This window comes from Myotis brandtii, unplaced genomic scaffold (genome assembly GCF_000412655.1).
Source record: "Myotis brandtii unplaced genomic scaffold, ASM41265v1 scaffold793, whole genome shotgun sequence".
Classification (NCBI taxonomy): domain Eukaryota; kingdom Metazoa; phylum Chordata; class Mammalia; order Chiroptera; family Vespertilionidae; genus Myotis; species Myotis brandtii.
The window spans coordinates 1,456,537-1,482,704 of NW_005371193.1; the positions used below are offsets into that span (position 1 = coordinate 1,456,537).

The following is a 26,168-nucleotide window of genomic DNA, read 5'->3' on the forward strand; positions in this document are numbered from 1 at the left end:
GCTGCGGTAGGTTTCCGGGCGCGCCGGGCTGAGTTGCCTGCGCCCTTCCCGCGGGGCGCATCTGCGGACCTACCGGGAATTGGGGTGGGGCTGGCGGGCTGATCCCTAGAGCGAGTGTCCCTCATCTTGTTGCGGATGTCCTGCCCGCTCTCTCCCCGCCGCCCTGCAGGCAGCCTCGTTCAGTTTTAATTGGAAGGACATGCCAACATTGGGGAGAGATGGAGAAACCCTGCGGGGAGTCCTCGGAAGAACGCCTCTGGAGGTGGTTGGGTATTGCCCATTCCGCGGAAGGTCTGCAGGGATCGTGATCGGGGCCGGCATTTTTTGGTTCCGTTTATAATTTCACCGTATCTAGGAATGCATAGCAAAAGGAGGTTTAGAGAGAGTTACATCAAGTGGTTATCTCTGAATTGTGGGATTATGATCATTTAAATATTTTCATTTTCTTGATCTATTTTCTATTCCCTGCTCAGGCACAACAAACGTATACTTTTACCCCGTGGAAAAATTTTAAGTTAGAAATGGAAAACATCCTAATTTTAATGTCTCTTTGAGATTCAATTCCTAGTTTGTGATTTTTAGCAAGGGACAGTAGTTTTTGAGTGTTTGGAAGGACATTTTTCCCCCCAGTTATTTATGACCTCGATTCAGGAGAATATATTAATCTTTTGGTTCAGTAGTTGAATTTTAGTGGAAACCTGACGGCATTTTATCTGTGTGTTTGTCGTAAGAGGCCAAGTAAATATTTACAAGTATTTTAAATCTTGAGTTTTTACTTTTAACCCAGGTCAGGTTTTAACAGCAAGGAATATATGTTTCAGGCAATCCTCCTCCTACCTCAGACTTCCCTAAAAGTTAGGTAAGTCTGTCCTTTTGGTGCATGTTAGATACTGTGTATAAAAGAAAAATGACAAACTCAAACTTAGTAACAGTTCTTTGGATACATAGTGGACAGACAGTGTTGTTGGGCAAAAACACTTGATTTGGGGGGCATATGCGAGGCACTGTGATAGAAGGTAAGCGCCTAGAGGTTGGGCACCGGTGAGGTACATACTCATTTTCATTGCTTGGAAGATCGTCAGCAATCATGAACAAACAGACCTCACATCGTGTTTCACATCATTTGGCTTCCCTACAGGTATCTGTGCCACCCAAATTGTTTGATCCAGTGACTCTGCAAAGAAAGGTCTCTGAGGCCCCCCGTCTGCTGACTGCATGACAAACCCTAAAGGACATGCCAATCGTGATGGCCCGGGACCTGGAGGAAACAGCATCATCCTCAGAGGATGAGGAGGTGGTAAGCCAAGAGTAAGTAAGAGCCTGCCTGCTTTGGAGCCTTTGCCTCTAGGATGGGGAAATCGTTCTCTTTTACTTAGACACATTCTTTCACCCAATGTCCTTCCTTTGGTATTGCCGGATTCTGGTTTTAGCTTTTACCCGTGATCTAATTAAAGATCTTATTATTTGGTCCTTATCTGAAATGAGATAGAAGGCTCTGTGAGTGAACGAACATCAGCTCTAGGTGTTCCAGGTAGTAGCTCTTAGTCAACTCCTGATCAGAGCTTCTAACATAGGAGATTTTGAAATGTTTAGATAGTGAAGAAAAGTAGGTCTCCAAACACTGTGAAACTGGTTATGTTACTTTCTCAAAAATCTTTACAATGATGGAATGATGATAATGTAGAGAGGTCAGGTGACTTACCGGAGTCATTGTGGGGCCGTACATCAGAATGCTATAGCCTTTGCTGGGTCTGTTGAACAACAGTGCTTTCCTGAGTTCTTTTATGTAAGAGACTCAAAATAATAAAAATGTAAGTGCTAGTGGTAAGAGCAGCTGCTATAGCTGATGGTATGGGCTTTAACTACTGTATCTCATTTAATCTGAAGATGCTGTTATTCCCACTTTATTAAATTTGTCCTCACAAATACCAAAGGACTTTCTCAGGGATGTGTAGAGAGTGAGTGATGGATTGAGATTCAGACCTAGTTTTACTGAATTTTGAAGCACTTTGCTATTTTGCCTCCTTCAACCTTATTACTTGACAGAGAACAAAGAGAAAAGCTGGCTTATAGTTAAGATTCGTTTTTAAGATTTTTCTGCAGGTCCCCTTGGATATGTGCTGTATCCACCTGAGAAATGGGGCTCATATCTCCCAGGCTGTTTTGTAGGAGTGTGTTTAGGATCAAATAGAATAATGTCTATGAAATTACTGTGTAAATTGTAAAGCACCGTACACATATAAGATACTATTCTTACTTGCTTTAATATTGAACTTAAAGTGGACTTCTTATTATAAAGTGGAAGATTTTTCATTATTTAATATTATAACTTGAGAAAATTATTAAAGCATTAATAAAGCTTTGGGGAAAGGCTTCTCATCACTGTTAGGTTGTAGAAAATAATAGAGGCTTAACATTATATTTGGGTCATTCTCATTCAGGATAATTAAATGGACAATTCCCTATGGCCATTTGCCTCCTGTGACTTCTTGCTTTCTGTGTGCTGCCTCTTACTCATTTCATAAAATTTTAACTTCTTCTCCAGGCATCAGTCTTTCTAATTTCAAGATTATTGTTTTACTCCATAAATATTTTTCTTCTTAGTGGGCTTAGAGGTTGGGCCTGACAAGTATGTATTAGTTTGAACCTCATGAAATTGCCATTTTGGCAGGTCAAAAACAGTCAAATATTAACAATTTCAAATAGTTCAACCTGGTATTATAGTAGGTACTCAATAAATACTTGCTGACTGAATGAATGAATGAATGAATGAATGAACAACAAATTTATGACTTAGATCACATTAGATCAGACGTTCTTAACCTTTTTAATGTTGTGGGTCCCTTGTCAGAATATTTTAAGTACTTAAAATTAAATACATGTCATTAAAAAATACCAATTACATTGAAATGCAGTTATCAAATTATTTTTAAAAATTACTTGTGATACAGTAAATTGTGCTTTCTTATAAATTACTTACTTTTTTTGTTTTCTTTTTTTGCTTCTTTTGTGCTTTCTTATACATTAAATAAAAAGATTATTCATTTAAAACATGGGGAAGTTAAGTTTTATTTTCTAAAGACAGCAGCATGAAGATTGTTTTTGCTTAGTTTGTGTAAGATCATTACACTGTGGGGTGGTCTTTGATTAACACTTAGAAGTGGGGAATACTGGGACCTTCATACTGGTACATGTTTGGACTACCAGTGTGTGATGTCACCATTTGGTAGCTTGGAGGAGAGATGCTAAATCATTGTCCAGCCTCATCACACCAGATGAGGAAGACTATGATCACAGGTAATCTAGTGGCAAGTTTAATAACTAACACAACTTAGAAGTAGTGATAAATGTAAATGATGTTTTAATATACTGGCATCAACTGTAAAACGGTATAAAAATCTAATTTTGGATAATTCTAATAGTGCTGTGCTTTGCTGCCTATATTCATAATTGGGAAATGTTAAATTTCTAGTAAAAATGAGTGAAATAAAGTGTAATATCCCCCTCCCACATTGCCCCTGTCCCCCCAATCCAAATTCATGGACCTCTTGAAATTTCTTTATTTTTTGTTTTGTTTTGCTTTCTTTCACACTCTTACTATTGAATTTTGATGGTTAATCTTGCTCCATCAGCTCCTCTTGTCTATTAGACACTTGTTTTATACATTGAGAATCTTAAGTCAATCTTGTTCACACTTAGAGCAATAGGCTTACATTTAAAAATTTTTTGGAAGTTAGAAGGCCTTAAATCATCTAAGAAAGTTGATTTGATGCAAAGATGCATATCCATGGACATCTGTTAGATCTGCTCGACTCCTAGACTGTATTAAAGTAGTTAATGCCTAGACCTTAGGACTAGAAACGGTTCAGGCAGTCCTTGTTCTGCATGGCATTATTTCAGATGGTAAATGTAAAGGGGGATCTTTTTCTATATTTTGCTTGGTGGTTCCAAATACAAATTTATATATAGATATGGAAACTTTCATAAAAGGATTTGATGCTGCTTTTGTCACTGGAAAATTAGTCACTTTATTTCGCTAATAAAAGCTGGCTTTGTATCAGTTGAAAAGATCATCAACATTTACTTGGAAAAATTAAAAGATCATCAACAAATGATTACACAATGAGTGGTCCAGGAGTTCAGAGAAAGAAGGCATCACTCAGGGCTGGGGGAGTGGGGCGAGGCCTTGGAGAGTGGGATTAAGTGAACAGAGGCGCGGGGAAGGCATTTCCAGCAGGGACAGTGGTATTACTAAGGCATGGAAGTTTTGAGTTATGTAGGCTGCATCCCAGGAGTGAAGAAGAATATATTCCTCATGAAATTGCTTCTTAAAACCCAAAACGTTCTTAGGTTCTCAGTAAAGTCAACCATAAAACTGGTCTACTTTGATAATTAATCATTCAAATATGCTGTCCTCTCATGCCTGTAAGGCATATTTTCTTAATCTATTCCAGTTTCTCTGCAAAAGAAAATTTAAGGTCCCAATTTTTAATTTCCTAATCATTTAGAATCTTTTCCCTTTAGCACCACCTGGTGGGAGCATGGTTTTAATGGCAATTTAGCATCTGCCTGAAGTATTTTGTAGTTGACCTTATTGAATTAATAATTTGTCTGCTACCTCCTTTATCTTTTTATGGGTTGTAAGTGAAGAGATTTCTCCTTCAGGGATTTGGCTCTCCACAGAGTGAGTGTAGTCAGGGCCTTGGCTCTTCTCAGCTGTGCATCTGCTGTTTGTATTCTGATTCCCCTGTCTTATCGCAGTAATCCGTTGTGTGTAAGTGATAAGGCACAGTGGTGCCAGTTTGTAGCTAATGCCAGGTTGACAAGGAACTTTGGATGGTTTCCAGAGTTTCTATCCAAGACTTTGGATAGGCCGCCTATTTTTCCCCTCTATCTATCCTCTGACTTAGAAATATAGTGGAAAAATTAAAGTTGGAAGAGATCACAGGAATAGCTTGACCCCATGCCCACGTATTATAGGTGTTAAAGATTAAAAAAGCAAGCAAAGCAAAAAAATCTTTGCTAAAAAATGCACCCTGTAAACACCATTTCTCACAAGTGGGCACAATCACCCAGGCCAAAGAGCAAGGACAATGAGCATCCACATTCCATTTCTACAAAGCAGGAAATGAGCGAGGTATGGGGTTCTCTGCTTTCCTCACTAAAAGGCTTTTGGCAGCTCATTCCCAAGTCTAAAGGCTGCCTTCTAAAATTGGTAGTCTGCAGCCTGTTCATTCAAAGTATGGATATTTTTAAACTTGGGTTGTGAGGGTCTGACTTGGCCTTGAGATTTGTGGTTAAGGGTGTGGCCATGTGAGTTTTTGAGAGCGAACTGAATCTTGGCTCAGTGGGTCTTAATTCCATTTAATAAATTTGATTAGTTTAAGTTCCCAAAGAGTTGAGTTTAAGGTGTTCCATATACAGAACATCACCGAAATGTGATGAGGGTGTCAGAAGGGTGGAAAGAGCACAGACATTTGGGTTCATATATCTTTCCTTTACTCAGCCTTGGGCAAATCACTTAACCTCTCTGAACACCTTTTCCTCAGTTCATAGTGGGGGCAATAGGAATAAATGAGATAGCATGAAAGCTCTTCGTTTATTTCCTGGCACATTTTAGGTATTCAGGTAATTTACCTCTTTCCCGTTCTACTTTCCTGCACTAAGGAGGTTCAAGTTTCCTAATCTTTGAGTAAATTGATTAAACGGAGATTTTCTGAGGCTAAGGAAAGAAAATAAAGTCAGAGATCCTTCTCTGGAGGAAAAATATCTGTTTTTGCATTTAGTAAGGCTTTATTTAAAATATGTGGCTTTAATTGGGGTACTGGTAATAATTTGGTTTCCTAGCTCAGAATTTTAAGATGGGTCATCGAATTGCCTTAAAAAAGGACTATACAAGCTGGTGTGGCTCAGTGGGTGGTTGAGCATGGACGCATGAACCAGGAGGTCATGGTTGGATTCCCCATCAGGACACATGCCCCAGTCTAGGGCTCGATCCCCAGTAGGGAGCACACAGGCAGCCAATGGATGATTCTCTCTCATCATTGCTGTTTCTGTCTCCCTCTCCCTTTTTCTCTCTCTAAAATCAATAAAAACATTTTTTTTTAATAAAAAGGACTATAGGGTTTCAAAATGGTATATAAATTATTGTGAATCTATTTGTTAGGATTCTTTATGTGTACTGGGGACTAAAACATAACTGTATTTTTTGTCCTAAAAATAACGGGACTTCATTAGTTCCTATTTAGGAAAGACTTGATTCTGCAGCTCTAAGGGTGCCACTCAGGATCTCATTTCTCTCATTCTTTTAATCAGGCTCCCACTGACTTCCTCCTTTACTAGCATCTCCAGACTCTCCTGTCAAGGTCACAAAATGACAGTAGCACTTCCAGCCCTCAGTCTCTTACACCATCAAGGGAAAGAGTGGCCATCTCTTCTGTAGCTGCCAGAGAGGAGAAAAAGCATTGCTTTCTCAGAGGGTCTCACAACATGTCACCTGACCTTCACTTGGCTCCAGTTGGCTTATGTGCTCATCCCTGAAACAGTCACTATAATTGAGGGATAGAATGTCCTAATTGGCTGAAGCCAGTCAAGGCTCGTCCCAGGACCAGGGATGGAATTAATCTTAAACAAACCACATGGCTAAAAATGGAAAATGAATGGTTTCCCATAGGACATTTAGGGTTCTTGTTTTAGAAGGAGGGGGAGAGGTTTTAAGCAGCCAACCACAGTAATCTGCTTCGGCAGTTAATTCAGATTTTGAGTTTTAAATTAATAAAGCCTTTTGTTATGGTTGTAGGGATCATCCATGTATCATGTGGACTGGAGGCTGCAGGAGAATTCCAATTTTGGTATTCCATGCTGAGGCAATTCTGACCAAGGACAACAATATTCGAGTAATTGGAGGTGAGTATGACTTCTCCACAGAAAGTAGGGCTGGCGCATGGCCCTGGCAACCTTGTCTTGCAGAAATTGACAACACCTATGGATAGGGAAATGGCCTTGGCCACAAGAAGACTATCTTTATTATACTTGAAAGGATTATTGGGGTTTCTGGAATTGTTTTCTGCATATTATTTTTTCCCTTTTGAATTTTTTTTTCAGAATTATGTATACATGTGCTTATTTTATTGTAGTAAAATATACAAAGCAACTTACTGTTTTAGAGTGTACAATTCAGTGGCATTTAGTACATTCACATTGTTGTGCAACAATCACCACTATTTAGTTTCAGAACATTTTTATCATCCCAAAAGTAAACTCTGTACCCATTAAGTAGTCAATACCCAGCCCCTGACAGCCCCTAATCTACTTTTTTTCAAAAAATATATTTTATTGATTTTTTACAGAGAGGAAGGGAGAGAGACAGAGAGTTAGAAACATCGATGAGAGAGAAACATTGATCAGCTGCCTCCTGCACATCTCCCACTGGGGATGTGCCCGCAACCCAAGCACATGCCCCTGACCGGAATCGAACCCGGGACCCCTCAGTCCCCAGGCCGACGCTCTATCCACTGAGCCAAACCGGTTTCGGCAAATCTACTTTCTGTCTCTGTGGATTCACCTCTTCTGGATATCTATAATAATAACAGCGTAATATGCAAATCGACTGGAAGGACGTCTGGACATCTTTCCAGACGAAGCCAGGGCTGCAGCCGTGGGATCGAGGCCGCCACGGCTGTGAGGGAGGGATTGAGGCAGCCAAAGTGTTTTCCACAGTGCTTGCACTGTTTAACATTTCCATCAACAATACATGAGAGTTCTCATTTCTCCACATTCTCACTAACATTTATTTTGTTTTTTAGATCATCGCTATACTAGTGAGTGTGAAGTGGTATCTTACTGTGGTTTTGATTTGTATTTCCGTAATGACTAATGACATAGAGCATATTTTTAAAATATATATATTTTTATTTACTTTTAGAGAGGAAGGGGAGGGAGAGAGAGAAACTCCATTGGTTGCCTTCTGCATGCCTCTACTGAGGATTGAGCCTGCAACCCAGGCATGTGCCCTGACTGGGAATCGAGCCGGGCACCACAGGCTGAGCAACATAGAGCATCTTTTCATTAATATATCTTCCTTGGAGAAATGTCTATTCAAGGCTTTTGCTTATTTTTTAATTGGGTTGCTGTCTTCCTGTTGTTGAGTAATAAGATTCCTTATCCATTCTGAATATTAGAACCTTAGTAGATATATGATTTACAAATATTTTTCTGTGGTTTGTCTTTTCACTTTTTTGATAGTATTTTTTCATGAGCTAAAGGTTTTCACTTTGATAACGTCTAATTTGTCTGTTGTTTTTTTTTGTTGTTGTTGCTTATATTTTTGGTATATTTACGAAACCATGGCCTAACCCAAGGTCATGATCCCCATGCTTTGTTCTAAGAGTTATATAGTTTAAGCTCTTATATTGGAGATAAATGGTGTTTGATCCATTTTGAATTACTTTTTTTAATGTGAGGTAAGGGTCTACATTCTTTTGCATGTGTATATCTATTTGTCCAACATAATTACTTGAAGAGACTATTCTTTCTCTATTGAATGCTTTTGGAACTCTTGTTGAAAATCAGTTGTCTGTAGGTATATGGGTTTATTTCTGGACTCTGAATAGACCATTGATTTGTATGTTTATCCTTATACCAGTACCTATCATTTAATTACTGTGCTTTTGTACTAAGTTTTGAAATTGGAAAATGTGAATCCTTTAACTTTGTTCTTCTGTTTCAAGATTTTTTTTGGCTATTCAGAGTCCCTTGCAATGCCATATGAATTTTAGGATAAAGCTTTTTAATATCTGCAAAAAGGCCTTTGGGATTTTGATAGGAAATGCATTGAATCTATAAATTGCTTTTGGGAGTGTTGCCGTCTTAAAAGTTCTCCAGTCCACAAATAAGGGATGTCTTTCCATTTATTTCAATCTTCTATAATTTCTTGTAGCAGTGTTTTATAGTTTTTAGTGTATAAGTCTTGTAGCTGTTTGGTTAAAATTATTCCTAAATATTTTATTCTTTTTGGTATTATTATAAATTATAAATTTGGTATTATTATCAATTTTATTTTTGGGTTGTGAATTGTTATTGACCTTATATTCTGAAACCTTGCTGAACTCATTAGCTGTAATAGTTTTGTATGTGTTGGGGGTTCTTTTGAATTATCTATACTATATATAAGGTCATGTCATCTGCAAGTAGAGATCATTTTACTTCTTTCCTTACAACTTGGATGCCTTTGTTTACTTTCTTGCCTAATTGCTTTGACTAGAACTTTTAGTGCAATGTTGCATAGAAGAGGTGAAAGGTGGATCTTTGTCTTGTTCCTGATCTTACGGGAATGCTTTCCAGTCTTTCACCATTGGGTATGATGTTAGCTGTGGGCTTTTCAAAATTCCCTTTAGCATGTTGAAGACATCCCCTTCTAGTCCTTCATTGAGGGTGTGTGTGTGTGTGTGTGTGTGTGTGTGTGTTATTTTTATCATGCAAGGGTGTTGGATTTTGTAAAATGCTTTTTCTACATCATTGAAGATGATTCTGTTTTGTTTCCTTCACTCTCTTAATGTGGTGGGTTACATTGATTGACTGTTGTATGTTGAACAACCCTTGCATTCCTGAGGTAAATCCCAGGTGGTCATGGTATGTTACCCTTATGCTGCTGGATTTGGTTTGCTAGCATTTTGTTGAGAATTTTTGCATCTGTATTTATAAGGGATATGGGTCTGTGGTTTTCTTGTGATGCCTTCATCTGGCTTTGGTATCAGGGTAATGCTAGCCTCAGAGGATAAGTTCCCTTCTTTTTGGAAGAGTTTTAAGAAGGATTATTGTTAATTTTTTAAATGTTTGATAAAATTCATCTGTGAAGCCATCTTAACTCATTTCATTGCTAGTAAAGTGGAGGTAATACCTATTTTGCAGGCATTGTGAGAAATAAATGTTACGTAATGTTTGGCACATAGTACACACTCAAAACTTATTTTACTTGTTGAAGAGGATCTGCTGTACTTTGAGATTAATTTAAGGTCTGTCCTTGCCTTAATGAGCCAAGAGTTTAGAAGATGGTGGGATTGAATCTTCTTCTCTTCCTAGGGGTCCTTGTGTTCTAATCCCCTCACCAAGTTGCTAGGTTACCATTTAAGGGAACATGGTTTATTTATATTCTCTGAATCTTGAGCAGTAAAAGAGTTGCTAACATTTACTGAGAAACACCCTCAAAATCAAAATATGACATGAGTCAAAATGTCAAATGTGGGTTTGAAAAAAATAGAAGTAAGTAATGCCCCCCAAACATACTTTTTTTGGGTGCTTGTCACATGTATTTCATGGCAATGGGCAGACCCATCCTTTTTATTTTTTTTAAATATGTTTTTATTGATTTTAGAGAGGAAGGGAGAGGGAGAGAGAGATAGAAACATCAATGATTAGAGAGAATCATTGATCTGCTGCCTCCTGCACGCCTCCCACTGGGATCGAGCCTATAACCCGGGCCTGGGCTCTGACCGGGAATCGAACCGTGACCTCCTGGTTCATATGTCAACACGCTATCACTGAGACATGCTGGCTGGGCAGACCCTTCTTTTTTAGAATACCTAACATATACTGGAAATTAGCATCCATCATTGTAGTTTTTCCTTTACTCAAGCAATGACTATTTTCTGGAATCTGTAAGATTTTGGGCTTTTTTTTCTTTTCTTTTTTTTTTTCACATTTCTGTGATTAAAGAAAAAGCTTTTTTCTCAAACTCTGTTTTTGAATTTTCTTTATCTTCCCCATTCTTTGTTGTGTAATAATTTTTTTCACCTTCTGTATGTGAAGAACAGTTTGAATGACTTGTAGTTGCTGCCTCAGACTTCTGAATTGTTAAACATTCTTGGTCTATTTTTTTCTCTTTGCTCTCCTAAATAGCTGACATAGGTCTGCTGAGATAATAATCCTGTGTTAAATCCTCTTGAGAAGTGTATCTGGGGCATTAATTATCTTCTGTTGATCTCATATTAGGTGCTAACCTTGTTTGTTCTGTTATCTAATAAATGTTTCATTGCATTCACTGCTAAAATTTTTGGTACAGTATGATTTCATATGCTTTATTAAATATTCTGGGAACATATTTTTCCCCCTCACTAGATCCTTTCTTTCCCCCCCACAAAACTGTATATACTTTGAACATGTAAATGGGATTTCATTTTAAAGACAACAGATATTTTCAGTTTAATCCTTTTATAGAATGAAGTATCATTTTATAATTTGCCTCTAATGTGTCAACTTAATAAATTTGCATTTGGATAGCCCAGCACCCGATAGACATATGCTGTACACTACATATGTAAAATTTCCAGGCCTCATTGAAAAAGTAAACAGAAATAGGTGAGATTAGTTTTAATATATTTTGTTTAATCCAAAATATCGTTTCCACATTTACTCAATATAAAAAAATCACTGAGATAGTTTACATCCTGTGTGTGTATTTTACATTTATAGCACATCTCAATATAGTGTAAAATTTTTGTTAGGAGTACTTGATCTGTATTTATCTATATTATAAAAACCCAGTGGCCCTAATGCCGTAACGACCAAAGATCGGTGTGGGTAGGCAGGGCGGCGCGTGATTTTGCACACTGGGCTTCTAGTATTCCATAAATGAGCCCAGCTGGTGTGGTTCAGTGGTCAAGCATTGACCCAGTCAGGGCACATGCCCGGGTTGCAGGCTTGATCCCCAGTAGAAGGCGTGTAGGAGGCAGCTGATTGATGATTGTCATCATTGATGTTTCTATCTATCTCTCCCTCTCTGAAATCCACAGAAACATATGTTCCATAAATGTTATAGTTGAAAAATAAGTTTTTATGCTCAGGTTATTCCAGACAAGTTTTCCAACTGAATTAAATTAGTTAAAGTTAAATTTTAAAAAAATCAGTTACTCTCTCACACTAGTCAAGTGCTCAGTGGTTACACATGGCTGGTGACTACCATATTCAACAGTGCAGCTGTAACTTTCTGACAGTAGGGCAAGCTACACTATGTTGCCATTGAAGGGGTTATTCTTGTATTCTAAAAGTCAAGACATCAGTTTTGTCTTCATTCTAGTTTCCCATGCTATTTTTGACCAAACCTTTAGGGCACTTCACCATTCCCTAGATGCTTCTGTGCTGACAGGTTATTGTTTTCTTGTTTTTATTTGCTCTGCCTACACAGTTAGTCCTGGAACTTGCCAGGGGTCTTAGCGCTTCAAGTTGCCTCCTGGGATACTTGCGATGGGAGAAGAGGAAATTCTACAGGCTCATGGTGGATTTGAGGCAGTGTGGGCTTGGAGGCTCCAATTTTGGATGTTTGGCAGTTTGCTAGTAGGCAAGGAGGGCAGTTGGGCAGGTTCACTTGCCAGTTTCTATCTGACTAGCAGAGAAGAGAGAGCCTAGAGTTACCAGGTTTTCCAAGAGAAGCCCAGGAATCTAGATTGTTATATGAATTGTTCCAATTTTAAAAGGTTGGCAACTAATTCTATGTTACATTTAAAACACCACTAGGAGTGAACAAACCATGTCGATAAGCTGGATTTGGCCCTTGGGTTGCCAATTTATAACCTCTGGTCGAACATATACTGGTAATCAGCATTATTGGTCACAGGGCTGTTGAACCCAGAATGTGAATTTGAGTTAAAATCACCAGAATCACAGCTGCTTTATATCATCCCACCCTGCCTTCCTCACACTCCCCTTTTGGAACATGTTCAGTGTATCTGAGTTGGGTTAGAGTTAGTAGGTGTGGATTAAAAGGAGTTGGTCACTGCTTACTACTTACATACCGAGAATCAGGCTGCCACTGAGTACAGTAATAATTACATTTTCCCTCTATATCAGGAGAAGTAGGAGAAAGTATTAATAGCATTTTTATTTTTGTATTTTCTATATAAAATGTATAATTTACTTTGTATGACACTATTAATACCTATTTTACTATATTTACTTCTTTAATACTATATACTATATATTTTACTATATAAAGTTTTTACTATATAAACATTTTTATTATGTATCAACAAGTATACAAGCTTTAATGTGTTAACTGACTTAGTGCTTTCAATTATCCTAGGACAGGGGTCCTCAAACTACAGCCCGCGGGCCACATGCAAATACAAATATTGTATTTGTTCCCGTTTTGTTTTTTTACTTCAAAATAAGATATGTGCAGTGTGCATAGGAATTTGTTCATAGTTTTTTTTTTAAACTATAGTCCGGCCTCCAACGGTCTGAGGGACAGTGAACTGGCCCCCTGTTTGAAAAGTTTGAGGACCCCTGTCCTAGGAGGTAAGTATCTGTTATCAATTCCATTTTATAGGTGAGAAAACTGAGCATAGAAAAATGAAGGAACTTATTCAGGATGACAGCCAGGAAGTAGTAGAGGCAGGATTTTAACCCTGATAGTTCCGTTCCAGAGACATACTCTTTCTCTTATTATCCCCTCATTTCCTCCAGCCCCATGTAATCGTTGTCTATTTTTCCACACACTTTACTGATCACCTTCCCTTTGGCCTGGTTCTGCGAGGCAAGCACTGCAGAACAGGCTCAGAATTGGAGCACTCCTGGTCTCCAGCCGTTGACATTTTGGCTCTTTGCCAAGTGCAAAATTGGAGATGTCAGTGATCACAGTTATAATGAAAAGACCTAATATTCTTCCATTTTTCTAAGTTTTAAGAATAATACAATAAACACATGTATACTCTTTCCATAGATTCACTAGTTATTAACATTTTGACGTATCTGCTTCTCTTTCCCCCTTCCCCATCCTATCTAATAAAAGCCTAATATGCAAATTGTCCCCTCGGGCAGTCTTTCGACTGGGGACGGTGTGGAGCGTCAGCGTCAGCCACGGCACTGCGACCTCTCACTGGCTACCTGGGTGTGGGGGTGACGGGGACAGAGGTGCAGTGAGAACGTGAGGTGTGAGGTGTCCGCCAAGCTCGCTCTCACTCCCCCTGCTACCTTCCCCCCAGGACGCCAGGGCTCATGCGCTGGGGAAGCCCCGGAGAGGAGCCCGCCCCACACCATCATGGCCTCTTCCGGTGAGCCAGGCTGCAGCCGCAGGGAGCACAAGAGCCCGTCTGCAAGGCTGGCTGGGAGAGAGCGTGCTGCCTGCCTGCCTTCTGTGCAGTGCTGCTGGGTGGCCCAGAGGCCCACACTGTGCCCTGGCCCGCGGCATCAGGCCAAGCTCACCGCATCTCCACGTGGGGACTCGGGTGCCGTGACTCAGGTTGAGGAGGGTGCGTGGGAGCCCCCGGGGGCCCAGCTGCCCAGGGCCCAGACGCTTGCACTTTGATTGCCAGCCTGGCCTAGGGACCACACCCGTGCACGAAGTTCATGCACTGGACCTGTAGTCATTTGAGAATTAGTTTAAATGCTTCATACCTAAATACTTGATTCAGTATGTATCCCCTAAGAGCAAAGGCAATATGTTGTCCTTTAAAAAATTGTCCTGTAATATTCTTAGATAACTTTTTCAAGCAATTTGTAGTGTGCATAGAAAGAGGTTGAATTTAATGAGCCAGAGTAAATGTTAGTCCTCAGGGATGGGGATATATAGAAGTTTCACATGATTACAGACTTTCCTCTTAGACAGGGGTCACAAGCACAGAATGCTTGCAGGTGCCAGGCAGGAAATATGAGTGAGTGCAATGTGGGCCTGTCCTGGAGGAAGCACTTGCACTTCCACAGTGGACTCTTGCCGAGAGAGAGAGAGAGAGAGAGAGAGGCAGACAGACAGACAGACAGACACCGAGACCCAGAAATCTAGATTTTTATATGTTTAAAAGGTTGACAAGTTTAAAAGGTTCACAATTAATTCAATTTTATTTTTAAAGCACAATGAGAAATGAACACACACTGCCTGCAGGTTGGTGTTGGCCCTCAGGTCACCAGTTTCTGACCTCTGGTCTAGGAGATACTGGTAATCAGAAGGATTGCACAGAGTGCTACCTAGAGCAGGGGTTCTCAGCCTTTTTAGTGCATTGGATCCTAATGAGTCTCTTTTCAGAATAATGTTTTTGTTTGTTTATTTTTAAATCAGAATAATGTTAAGTGTATAAAAGTTATATATGACTACAAAGAAAATCAATTGTATTGAAATATTATCATAATATTTTTAAAAACCTAGATATGTGCCTTGATTAGTATAATGATCTAGTGGTAGATCTGTTAATTTCCGTAGTTTTTAAAGACTGTGAGAATAAGTGATACTTTGAGATAACTGTAACAACTGTAAAATAACATTAAAATTTCTGATCTCTACTGGTGGCAGGGTCACAGTTACTGCTAATAATACTCTGCATTGTTGCCTATATTCCTAATTGAAAGTAATGTTACGTTTCAACTAGAAATTCACGAAAACAAAGATGTCATTTCTCCCCATACATGCTTCCACAGTGGACTCTTGCCGAGAGAGAGAGAGAGAGAGAGAGAGAGAGAGAGAGAGAGACCCAGAAATCTAGATTTTTATATGTTTAAAAGGTTGACAAGTTTAAAAGTTTCACAATTAATTCAATTTTATTTTTAAAGCACAATGAGAAATGAACACACTATGCCTGCAGGTTGGTGTTGGCCCCCAGGTCACCAGTTTCTGACCTCTGGTCTAGGAGATACTGGTAATCAGAAGGATTGCACAGAGTGCTACCTAGAGCAGGGGTTCTCAGCCTTTTTAGTGCATTGGATCCTAATGAGTCTCTTTTCAGAATAATGTTTTTGTTTGTTTATTTTTAAATCAGAATAATGTTAAGTGTATAAAAGTTATATATGACTACAAAGAAAATCAATTGTATTGAAATATTATCATAATATTTTTAAAAACCTAGATATGTGCCTTGATTAGTATAATGATCTAGTGGTAGATCTGTTAATTTCCGTAGTTTTTAAAGACTGTGAGAATAAGTGATACTTTGAGATAACTGTAACAACTGTAAAATAACATTAAAATTTCTGATCTCTACTGGTGGCAGGGTCACAGTTACTGCTAATAATACTCTGCATTGTTGCCTATATTCCTAATTGAAAGTAATGTTACGTTTCAACTAGAAATTCACGAAAACAAAGATGTCATTTCTCCCCATACATGTTTAGTAACTCCCAACAAATTTCAGATTAAGAATCCCTGAAATCTGCAGCCCCTACTTGTATTGTAATAGCATAAGGTAGCAGTATAATATTACCGAGTGTAATTAAGCAAGCTACCCTCTAACAGTTTATTTCTGTCTCTACAGTGAACTTTCTGGTTACTGAACTTGAATCTATGTTTTCCTTTAGAACGTTATCATTTGTCTTACAAGATTGTGCGAACAGACAGTCGCCTGGTACGCAGCATTCTGACAGCCCATGGATTTCATGAGGTAAGCTCATTTTAACTACCTCACCTAACCTGTCCAGAAGCTGAAAATCCTAGCCACCTGACTGTCAGTTACCCATGCCAGCGCTAGAAAGTACATGGGACCAATGCTTAGTGGTGATGGGAGAACTTGCATTGAATTCCATGCAATACATAGAAGACCTTTCCACAATTAAAAGCTTTTTTTTTTTTTTTTTTTTACTTGCTAAGTTTATAGGCTTAGGCTAGAGGCAGAGTTGCCCATAAGGAATTGTTTGTTACCCAATTAAGGTTCTTTGATTACAAGCAACAGAAACAGACTCTGTTTAACATACACCAAAAGGGATTTGTAGGAAAAGCGCTCATAAGATGGTTAGCAGGATCAGGAAAAACTGCAGAGGCAGCCTTTGGAAGGAGAGAGACAGGACAGCTCCAGGGATCTAGGACAGGAAGCTTCAGGACCATCTGTAGGCACCACGTGGAAGAGACTCAACTCCATTCGTTGTCCTTGTGCCTTTCTTCACTCAAGAATCACATTCTGAAGATAGAGTGACTGGCCCAGCTTGGGTCATGGATTCACTCTTTGAGGGAGAGAGGGTCAGATAAAACCAAAGAGTATGTGATTCCCAAAGTAAATGGGGAAAATTGGGATATTGACATCAAAGGGGACAGGCAAAAATGCTGGACAGATTTCCACTGTAGAGATTTTTGTTGTTGTTAATCCTCACCCAGGGATATTTTTCCATTTGATTTTTAGAGAGAGTGCAAGAGAGGGGGAGAGACAGTAGAGGCAGAGTTGCCCATAAGGAATTGTTTGTTAGCCAATTAAGGTTCTTTGATTGCAAACAACAGAAACAGACTCTGTTTAACATACACCAAAAGGGATTTGTAGGAAAAGTGCTCATAAGATGGTTAGCAGGATCAGGAAAAACTGCAAAGGCAGCCTTTGGAAGGAGAGAGACAGGACACCTCCAGGGATCTAGGACAGGAAGCTTCAGGACCATCTCCTGTAGGCACCACGTGGAAGAGATTCAACTCCATTCATTGTCTTTGTGCCTTTCTTCACTCAAGAATCACATTCTGGAGATAGAGTGACTGGCCCAGCTTGGGTCATGGATTCACTCTTTGAGGGAGAGAGGGTCAGATGATTGGCAGGTCCTTTAAAACCAAAGAGTATGTGATTCCCAAAGTAAATGGGGAAAATTGGGATATTGACATCAAAGGGGACAGGCAAAAATGCTGGACAGATTTCCACTGTAGAGATTTTAGTTGTTGTTAATCCTCACTCAGGGATATTTTTCCATTTGATTTTTAGAGAGAGTGGAAGAGAGGGGGAGAGACAGAGAGAGAGAAGCATCTATATGAGAGAGACACATTGATTGGTGTGATTTTTAGAGAGAGTGCAAGAGAGGGGGAGAGACAGAGAGAGAGAAGCATCTATATGAGAGAGACACATTGATTGGTGGCCTCGCCGGTGATTGAGCCTACAACTGAGGTACCTGCCCTTGACTGGAATTAAACCCAGGGCCCTTTAGTCCAAGGGCTGGAGCTCTATCCACTGAGCCAAACTGGCTAAGACCACTGTAGAGATTTTGAGACACTTGATAAAGGTATGCTTGCTAGCTCTTTATCCTAAGCTGAAGTCTGAAGTAGGCATTTTGAAGTTCTGGTACCAGTTTATATCCTGTCTTGCTGCTATTTCATCTCCAGGGCTTCCTTCCTCTCTCTCTAAATATGGCACCTATCACATCATAGGCTCAGAATACATAATTGTTTAATGACTGTATAAATAAATTATTATGAATGACTGAATGAGTAGATTCTAAGTTGATTTGCTACTGTATAAGTTTTTACTTCTGATCAGTACTTTATATGCAGCATCTGCAAGAACCAAAGGATACTCTGAAAAGGGAGTTTTGGAATTGGGCCCTCTTCTCATACTTTGATATGCAAAAATATTAAGAGATATTGTGGACTTCTATAGAAGGATTAATTTATTCTACTTTAAAAAATGTTTTTATTGATTTTTAGAGAGAGAGGAAAGGAGAGGAAGAGATAGAAACATTGATGAGAGAGAAACATCCATTGGATGCCTCTTGCGCGCCTCTTCCTGGGGGTCCAGTCCACAACCTGGGCATGTTCCTTAGCCAGGAATCGAACCAGTGACCTCTTGGTGCATGCGTCAGTGCTCAACCACTGAGCCACACCAGCAGGCTATTCTACTTTTTATGTCTGGGATTTCCCCAACTCTCCAATTCTTTAAACTTGATTAACCCCATGTTCCATGTCCTTAACTTTTCTGTCTTGCTAGGCTCACATCCTAACTGGGCCACCCCATGAGTACTCTGTGGATGAAAAATCTCTTTGGCCTTTTCTGCATGGCTCTTCCTGGGGAGGGCTTATCGTTGATGTTTTTTATCTTGTCCTTTTATCTGTCCTCAGGTTCACCCAAGCAGCACTGACTATAACCTAATGTGGACAGGATCCCACCTGAAGCCCTTCTTACTTCGCACCCTCTCTGAAGCACAAAAGGTTAACCATTTTCCCAGGTAATGCTCTTGTCGCTCCTTTGCTCCTTTTAAAGGCACCTGACATTATCATAGATTTAAATATAAAACCTAAAACTAAAACTTCTAGAAGAAAACATAGGAGAAAATCTCTATGATTTTGGATTAGGTAAAGATTCCTTAGAGATAACAATAGAAGTACAATCCCTGCTCTGGCTGGGTAGCTCAGTTGGAGCATTGTTCCATACACCAAAATGTTGCGGGTTCAGTTCCTGGTCAGGGCACGTAACCTAGATTCTGGGTTCAATCCCCAGTCGGGGCATGTATGGGAGGCAACCAATCAGTGTTTCTCACATCGATGTTTCTCTTTCTCTCCTGCTCCCTTCCTCTCTCTCTAAAATCAAATAAAAAAAAGTGTATCCTTGGATGAGGATTAAAAAGTAATAATCTATATATATAAACAGGGAATATGCTCAGGAGGAGCTGTGCGCGCAGATGGGCAGGAGGGGACTGCGTGCTGCCCTCACCCCAGCAGCCGCGGGGAGGCTGGGGCTGGGGGCGGGCCGGAGTGGAGACACAACACACAGGAGCGCCTGCCCCCACCCCAGCGGACACGACACAACGCAGCGGCCCGGGCTACGCGGATCAGGCGCGGGTCCCGGCCCCCCACGGGGTGCCTCCTCGTGCGATTTCAATCGCGTGCTGGGCCTCTAGTAATAAATAAAAACCTATACACAAATGCTTATAGTGACTTTATTCATAATCTCCAAAAACTGGAAACAGCTCATGTGTCCTTCCACTGGTGAGTGGATAACTGAACTGTGGGTCACTACTGAGCCATAAAACAGAGTGAAACACTGATACACACAACCACAAGGGTAAATCTCAATTGTGTGTGTCACCTTCCGTGAAAGAAGACAGTCTCACAAGGATACACACATCACATGATTCCCTTTAATCGACTTTCTGGAACAGGCAAAATACAGGGACAGAAAACAGGTGACTTTGCCAGGGCCTGGAGGTGATTGGGAGGGTTGACTGCAAGGGACTTGAGGTAACTTTTTGGGATGTTGGAATTGTCTAAATCTTGATCGTGGTGGTGGTTACATAACTGTTTGTTCAAATTCAGAATAATACACTAAAAAAGGCAAATTTTACTGTACATAACGTATACCTTAATGACTAAACCTGACCAAAGAAATCCATTCCATGAAAATGATGAAAAAACCTTTGGGGTTGACAGTGATAGATTTGGGATCTACTGTTCTCAGTGACTGCTCTAGAACCGTGAATGTGAACTCATTCAGGATGTGATAACACTGGATCACCTCTGAGTCGGAGTTGACTGAAATGGAAGTACTTTTATGATTTTTAGGTCATATGAACTAACCCGAAAGGACCGACTGTACAAAAACATCATTCGGATGCAGCATACGCATGGATTCAAGGCTTTCCACATCCTCCCTCAGACCTTCCTGCTGCCAGCTGAGTACGCAGAATTCTGTAGTAAGTGCTTTGACTCACTGCCCATTCCCAGGAACTGAACTTGGAGCAGACGGACCTCCAGGGTTGCCTCAAGTTAGTCACCAAATTAGGGTTTCTCAAATCCTTAAACAACTTGTGTTTCTTTAGTAAAACAGCTGCAGAGATAACTTTAAAATGGAATTTATTCTGACTGTGTACCTGTATATTCATTCTTAGAAAGGCTGGTCAGTGTCATTTATGTAGGACACATTGGTGTCAGGTAAATGTGCTCTTGTCTTGTACACAGTCTCTTCTTCATTGACAAGAGTTAGTGCACATGTAGGGATGTGTGTACTTCTGTGTGTAAACTACAGATGTATCCTCTTTGGTGTCTCTTTTCCTCTTGCCATTTAGGAATATTCCTGTCCCCTTCATTTCTGGACTTATTTGTGTGACTTGTGTTCTTCGAGGTTCCGGTCTCATGCATCTTTTGGTGTTTGGAAGTACCAGTTAGTCTCACTGTTTTTCCTTGGAGTTCACACTAACTAATTGGAAACTATCTTTGGGAGCCAACTAGGGATCCAGATGTCAGCTGTGTTGGTGGTAACGCTAGATAGGAGCATGTGGCCTGCATCCCCGTGTCAGTGGCTTCTTATTCCCTTTGCCTTGAAGTGAACTCACCTCCCCAGGTGTAAGCAGAGGAGTGGGCTGTTTCAGGCTTTCCTTGGCGGGGCAGAGCCTGACTCAGTGGGCTTAGTGCACAGGTCAGGTGTGAGGCAGGCTTGGGAGAGTTTAAATAGTAATAACACTAATAGCTGACACTCAGGGAAGATTTCCTTTCTACCAGGCCTTCTTCTAAGTGGCACCTCTGCTCTGAGGTAGGTACTGTTATCGTTCCTGCCTTTGCAGATGGAGAGCCTAAGATACAGAGAAGTAAAGGAACTTTGTGCAAATGGTGGGAATAGGATTCAGACCTAAATGTTCAGCATTATTTCCTGTTTCGAGTTATGTTGAGATATGTTACTACATAATAAAAGTTAAAAATTCTGTAATAAGCAACCACAGTCTGGCTTCAGAGGCCAGGCTCTTCAGCACTGCGCTTTATTGCTAAAGACACTGGGCGGTACGTACACAGTGACCATTTCCCAGTATCGCCAACGACAGAAGTCACGTCTGTGAGGAGGATCAGATACGACAGAGGATCAGGTGTGACAGAGGAGAAGCAGACAGACAGTTTTCCTCTGGATGAGTCCCAGGGAGGGACTGTTTCTGTTTCAGGGTAGAGGAAGCATGGGGATAGGAAAAGCAAGGTCTCTCTAAACTTCCTGACTTTTGATACTTTTACCAGTTGGACTTAAGAATCTGGTCTGGTCACCAAGTAGAGTGTTCTTCCTCTGGGGCTTATGTCATCAGGGACGGTCACAGGCTGTACCTTGAGGCCGCCATTCCTCTGATAGCATTATTGCTGGGACCACAAGTTGGCAGTTCAGTGTTTGCCCACACAGGGCTCTGAAATGAGTATTAATTAGATGAATGAAGTTAACTTCAGTACTACAGTGCACTCAAAGCTGAAAATCTGCAGTCAAGAATTTTTATGTAACTTTAGCCAAGTTACTTAAACCTCTCTGTACTTTAGCTTTCTCCTCTGTAAAGAGAGACTGTTCCCAGTACTGACCTTACAGAGTTGTTGGGATATTTAAATAGGTTAACACATGGAAAGCACTTGGAATGGTGCTTATAGGTGCTCAATAAATGTTCAATATTGTTTCCTATTTCAAGTTAAGTTGAAATATATCAATACATAATAGAAATTAAAATTTCTGTAGTAAGCCAACACGATAGCTTGAAAATGCTTCAACTAACAGGTCGGCAATTTAAAGGGTTCCCAATATGAACTCCTCCTGTTGTTGGATTCCTGGTGGGAAGTTAAAGTCCAGGATAATTTCCTACTAAAGGAATGTAAGTTGGAAATCCCCCTTCTCCTCTTTGCTGTTGCTTATTCTGCTGTTCTTCCCCACCCTTTGGAGGCAGGCCGGGGGCTGGGAAACTCATTCAGCTGATTGGGTAGAGTTAGGGTTCCTTCATCAGTTCAAGCCTGACCTGTCTTTCCGTAGAATTGCTCCTTCAGCAATTACTCAAACTTTTATGTGTTCTTCTTTTTAACAAACGTGAATTCAAGAGGTCAGTAGAATACATAGAATTAATACAGCTGCAACCCAAAGCCACCACATTTAGCCCCTGGGCAGTTATTGCAGGCCCATGGTGTACCTCAGTCCCCCAAACAAATCACCCATTGCCGTTGCCACCCAGCGATCCCAGCAGGGACTTGCCGTGTTTGTGGAAGAGGGAGGGCAGGGAGGATGTGGTGGTAAAGAGGAATCTCCTTGGTTTCAGTCTTGCCAGGGTGCCAATCATTCCTTGCCAGTTGTCCCGAGTTCATGACCTCTAAACTTAAATCCACTGGGAAGAAATCCAACACCATTAGGTTAATTGGGTTGTGAGATTTACATACTAGGGACAAGCCCATCGACTTCAAAGAGACATTCCCCTTTTTCATAGTCTGTTTTAAGTTCTTTTCCTTTGGTGTCTACCTCATATCATAACTTGGAAATTTCGTTTTCTCCTTGACTCTTGTGTTCTGACCCTCCAGTGCTTACTTGAGTGTGGGTGACAGGAGACTTTTGAGAAGGAAAGGGAGGTGAATAGGCTGGCCTTTAGAAAAACAACTGCATGAAATGAATTGGAGGGAGCAGGGGAGGAAGCACAGTGGTCACTTTGGAGATTAGTGAGTAATCCAGACGGGAAGTGTAGCTAGATACAGCTAGGTGGCCGGAATGGACAGAATGGGAGAATAAATAAGGATTGCCAACTGACTGCTAGTAGTGAGGCAGGGGTCAAAGATATCTCCAAAGGTGTGAGTCTGAAAAGCTGGGAGCATCATTACGTCTTTCTTCAGAGAGTGTAACCAGGAACATGGAGTGTTAGAGTGGGAGAGTATTAAATTTTGGACCAGGTTTTGATTTGAGGTGTCTGCAGGCATCCATGTTGTGATGTTGGCAGGTAGTGTTTAGTTTGCCAGAGATACAGATTCTGGAATTTGCAGGTATGGAGGTGGATGTGATTACCAAGGGAGGGAAAAATAACGAGAAGCCACACCGAAGAAAAATCAGAGGGGAGAGAGCTCAACGATGCGAACAATGATTGACGTCCCAGAGAAGGCAGGAGAGGGTTAATCAAGAGCCCCTGTGGAAGGTGAGCTTTAGGAAGGAGGTGGGCACGTCTCTCCCCTAATACAAGGAAAGGAAGGCCAAGTGATGACCCAGATGAGATTTTAGATAGAAAAGCAGGTGACTGGGTTTATGTAACAAATTCCCAGCCATCTTGGGGTGTAGGGTGATGAGGACACATGCAGGAATGAAGGGCCTACAGATGGGTTTGGGTGTGTGGGAGGGACAGAAAAGTATGAAAATAGCTTGTGTAAGGCCTTTGAAAGAGAACTGATAAGGAACGGGCATGAAGATTGCCTAAAGACACTGAGATACCAGCCAAGGTGGATCTCATGAACTTATGGCTTTTGTTCTAATAAGAGAAAACCTTAAACCCATCTCTGTAGGGATCTGTCCCAGAGACCAACCACTACCTCAAGAGATGTGAAAGCCTGGATATTGCCAGTAATTAGAGTGTGAGGATTGGAATACGTGGTATATATCTTTCTAGACTCCTGGTGCACTGTTGCTCATTGCAGGATGTAGTAGAATCAGAGGGCTGTGACCTTGAACCTAGGAATCTCTTGACAACTCCAGCCACATGCGGCCCAGTGGACAGCTTTCTCGGCCGGAAGAAGGACAAAAGAAAGATAGGGTGGCACTAATGTCAGAAAAGCAAAACTTCTCTCCCAAGCCCCAGCAGATTTCTTTTTACTTCTGATTGGTCAGAATTGTGTCCTGTGGTCACTTGCAGTTGCAAGAGAGGCTGAGAAATAATTCTAAGGAATGAGCAAAATTTTGACTTCTGCTCATTAATTGCAGTTAATTGCAGATAGCTAGATTTTAAAGCAATCAGTAAATTTATAGAATCATAATATTAGCATTATAAGAGAACTTAGCAAATCAGACTAAACTCCCTCATTTTGAAGATGAGACTGGACAGTTTATTTTTAAATTTTTATTTTTTCAATTACAGTTTACATTCAATATTACTTAGTATTAGTTTCAGGTGTACCACATAGTGTGTAGACAATCATATACTTTACAAAGTGTTCACTCCGATATTTCCAGTACTCACCTGGCATGATACATAGTTACTACAATATTATTGACTATATTCCCTGTGTTGTACTTTACATAACTACCAATTTGTATTTTATCCCTTCACCTTTTTTACCCAGTTCCCCAAACCCCCTTCCCTCTGGCAACCATCAGTCTTTTCTCTGCATCTATGAGAGACTGGATGGTTTAAGCAAAGTGCCCCTGGTGTAAAAGCCAGAATTCGAATCCAGATCTTTCTACCCCTGGTCCAGAGCCTTTTCCATTAGCCTGCACAGGCTGCCATTGTAGGACCTGAGAGGCACTAGAAGGATCGCAGACCCTGTCTAGTACGTCCTCATCCTGAGAGGCTGACAAGCTTTGCAACCCGCCTTTGCCTCTTATTTTTCTTGCTTCGTAACCACATTTTTAGAACCTAGGAAAAACTCAGTCTTTGTTCTGAAACATAACACATTAAGGATAAAAGCCTAACGTGAAAGACATTGGTATTTAGAATCCAACAATGTGATAAAAGTGAAGCACCAAAAAAGCAAAAACTTCTGATAAGGCTAGTTCACAAAATAAGATTTATTACAGTGTTAGGTGGCAACAACTGCATTTAGCTAGATTTTCCCTTTTGTGAAAACGAGGGTTTTATAAATGTACTTGCCACTGCAAAGGGCCTGTCCCCAGACAGTTTTGGCTGTTTCCTTAGGCTTTCCTATGGCCCCCTGCTCTTCCTCTTGATGACTCAGAGTGTGTCTGTAATTACTTGATCGATGTCTGCCCCTTCTACTAGTCTAATCTCTGTAAGGGCAAGGCTGTCTTTGTCACTACTGCATGGATCGATCAATCACCTAGGAAACTGGTTGACACGATTGGGTACTTAGAAGTATTGAATGAATGAAGGTTAGAAAATTTTGTAATTTTTGTTTTCTTTTACTATTAATAATTTCTTCTGTGCTCAGCTCATTGCCTCCTTAGAATCTGGGGAAAATAGCAAAATGAAAAAATATATATATAAACTGTATACACATACACATATTCAGTGGCTTTACTTTATAGAGGCTTAATTTGTCTTATATACCCCTTAGAGGCCCAGTACACAAATTTGTGCATGGGTGGGGTTCCTTGGCCTGGCTGGCGATTGGGGCTGTTTGGGGCCGTCTCGCCCCGTCCTGATCGGGGCGGCGGCCAGGGGGAGGGGCTGCAGGAGGTTGGCTGGTCAGGGGCGGGACCACGGGAGATTGGCCAGCTGCGGGGAGGGACTGGCCACGGGAGGTTGGCTGTGGGAGCACACTGACCACCAGGGGGCAGCTTCTGCATTGAGCGTCTGCCCCTGGTGGTCAGTGCATGTCATAGTGACCAGTCGACCAGTCCTTTGGTCGCTTAGGCTTATATATCTAATCTAATAAAAGACAAACATGCAAATTGACCATACCTTCGCTATGCCTTAAGCCACGTCCACCAGCCAATCAGAGCTACTATATGCAAATTAACCCAACCAAGATGGCGGCTGGAAGCCACAGAGCTGGAGCAGCAGGAGGCTTGGTTGCTCCAGTGATGGAGGAAGCCAAACTACCCAGCCGGCTCTGAGCTCCACTGAAGGCAACAAAGTTT

General features: G+C 40.8%; 1 protein-coding gene across 1 annotated transcript in view; it reads left to right on the forward strand.

Moving 5' to 3' along the window:
- TTLL5 (tubulin tyrosine ligase-like family member 5) overlaps nucleotides 1-26,168 on the forward strand; it is a 235,864-nt gene continuing 209,696 nt past the window's right edge. The window contains exons 1-6 of the mRNA XM_014531193.1: nucleotides 1-84; nucleotides 1,139-1,308; nucleotides 6,800-6,906; nucleotides 16,276-16,358; nucleotides 18,776-18,882; nucleotides 20,216-20,346. Of these exons, the coding sequence (XP_014386679.1) occupies nucleotides 1,235-1,308; nucleotides 6,800-6,906; nucleotides 16,276-16,358; nucleotides 18,776-18,882; nucleotides 20,216-20,346 (502 nt within the window). The 5' untranslated portion in view covers nucleotides 1-84; nucleotides 1,139-1,234. The remainder of the gene's footprint in view (nucleotides 85-1,138; nucleotides 1,309-6,799; nucleotides 6,907-16,275; nucleotides 16,359-18,775; nucleotides 18,883-20,215; nucleotides 20,347-26,168) is intronic.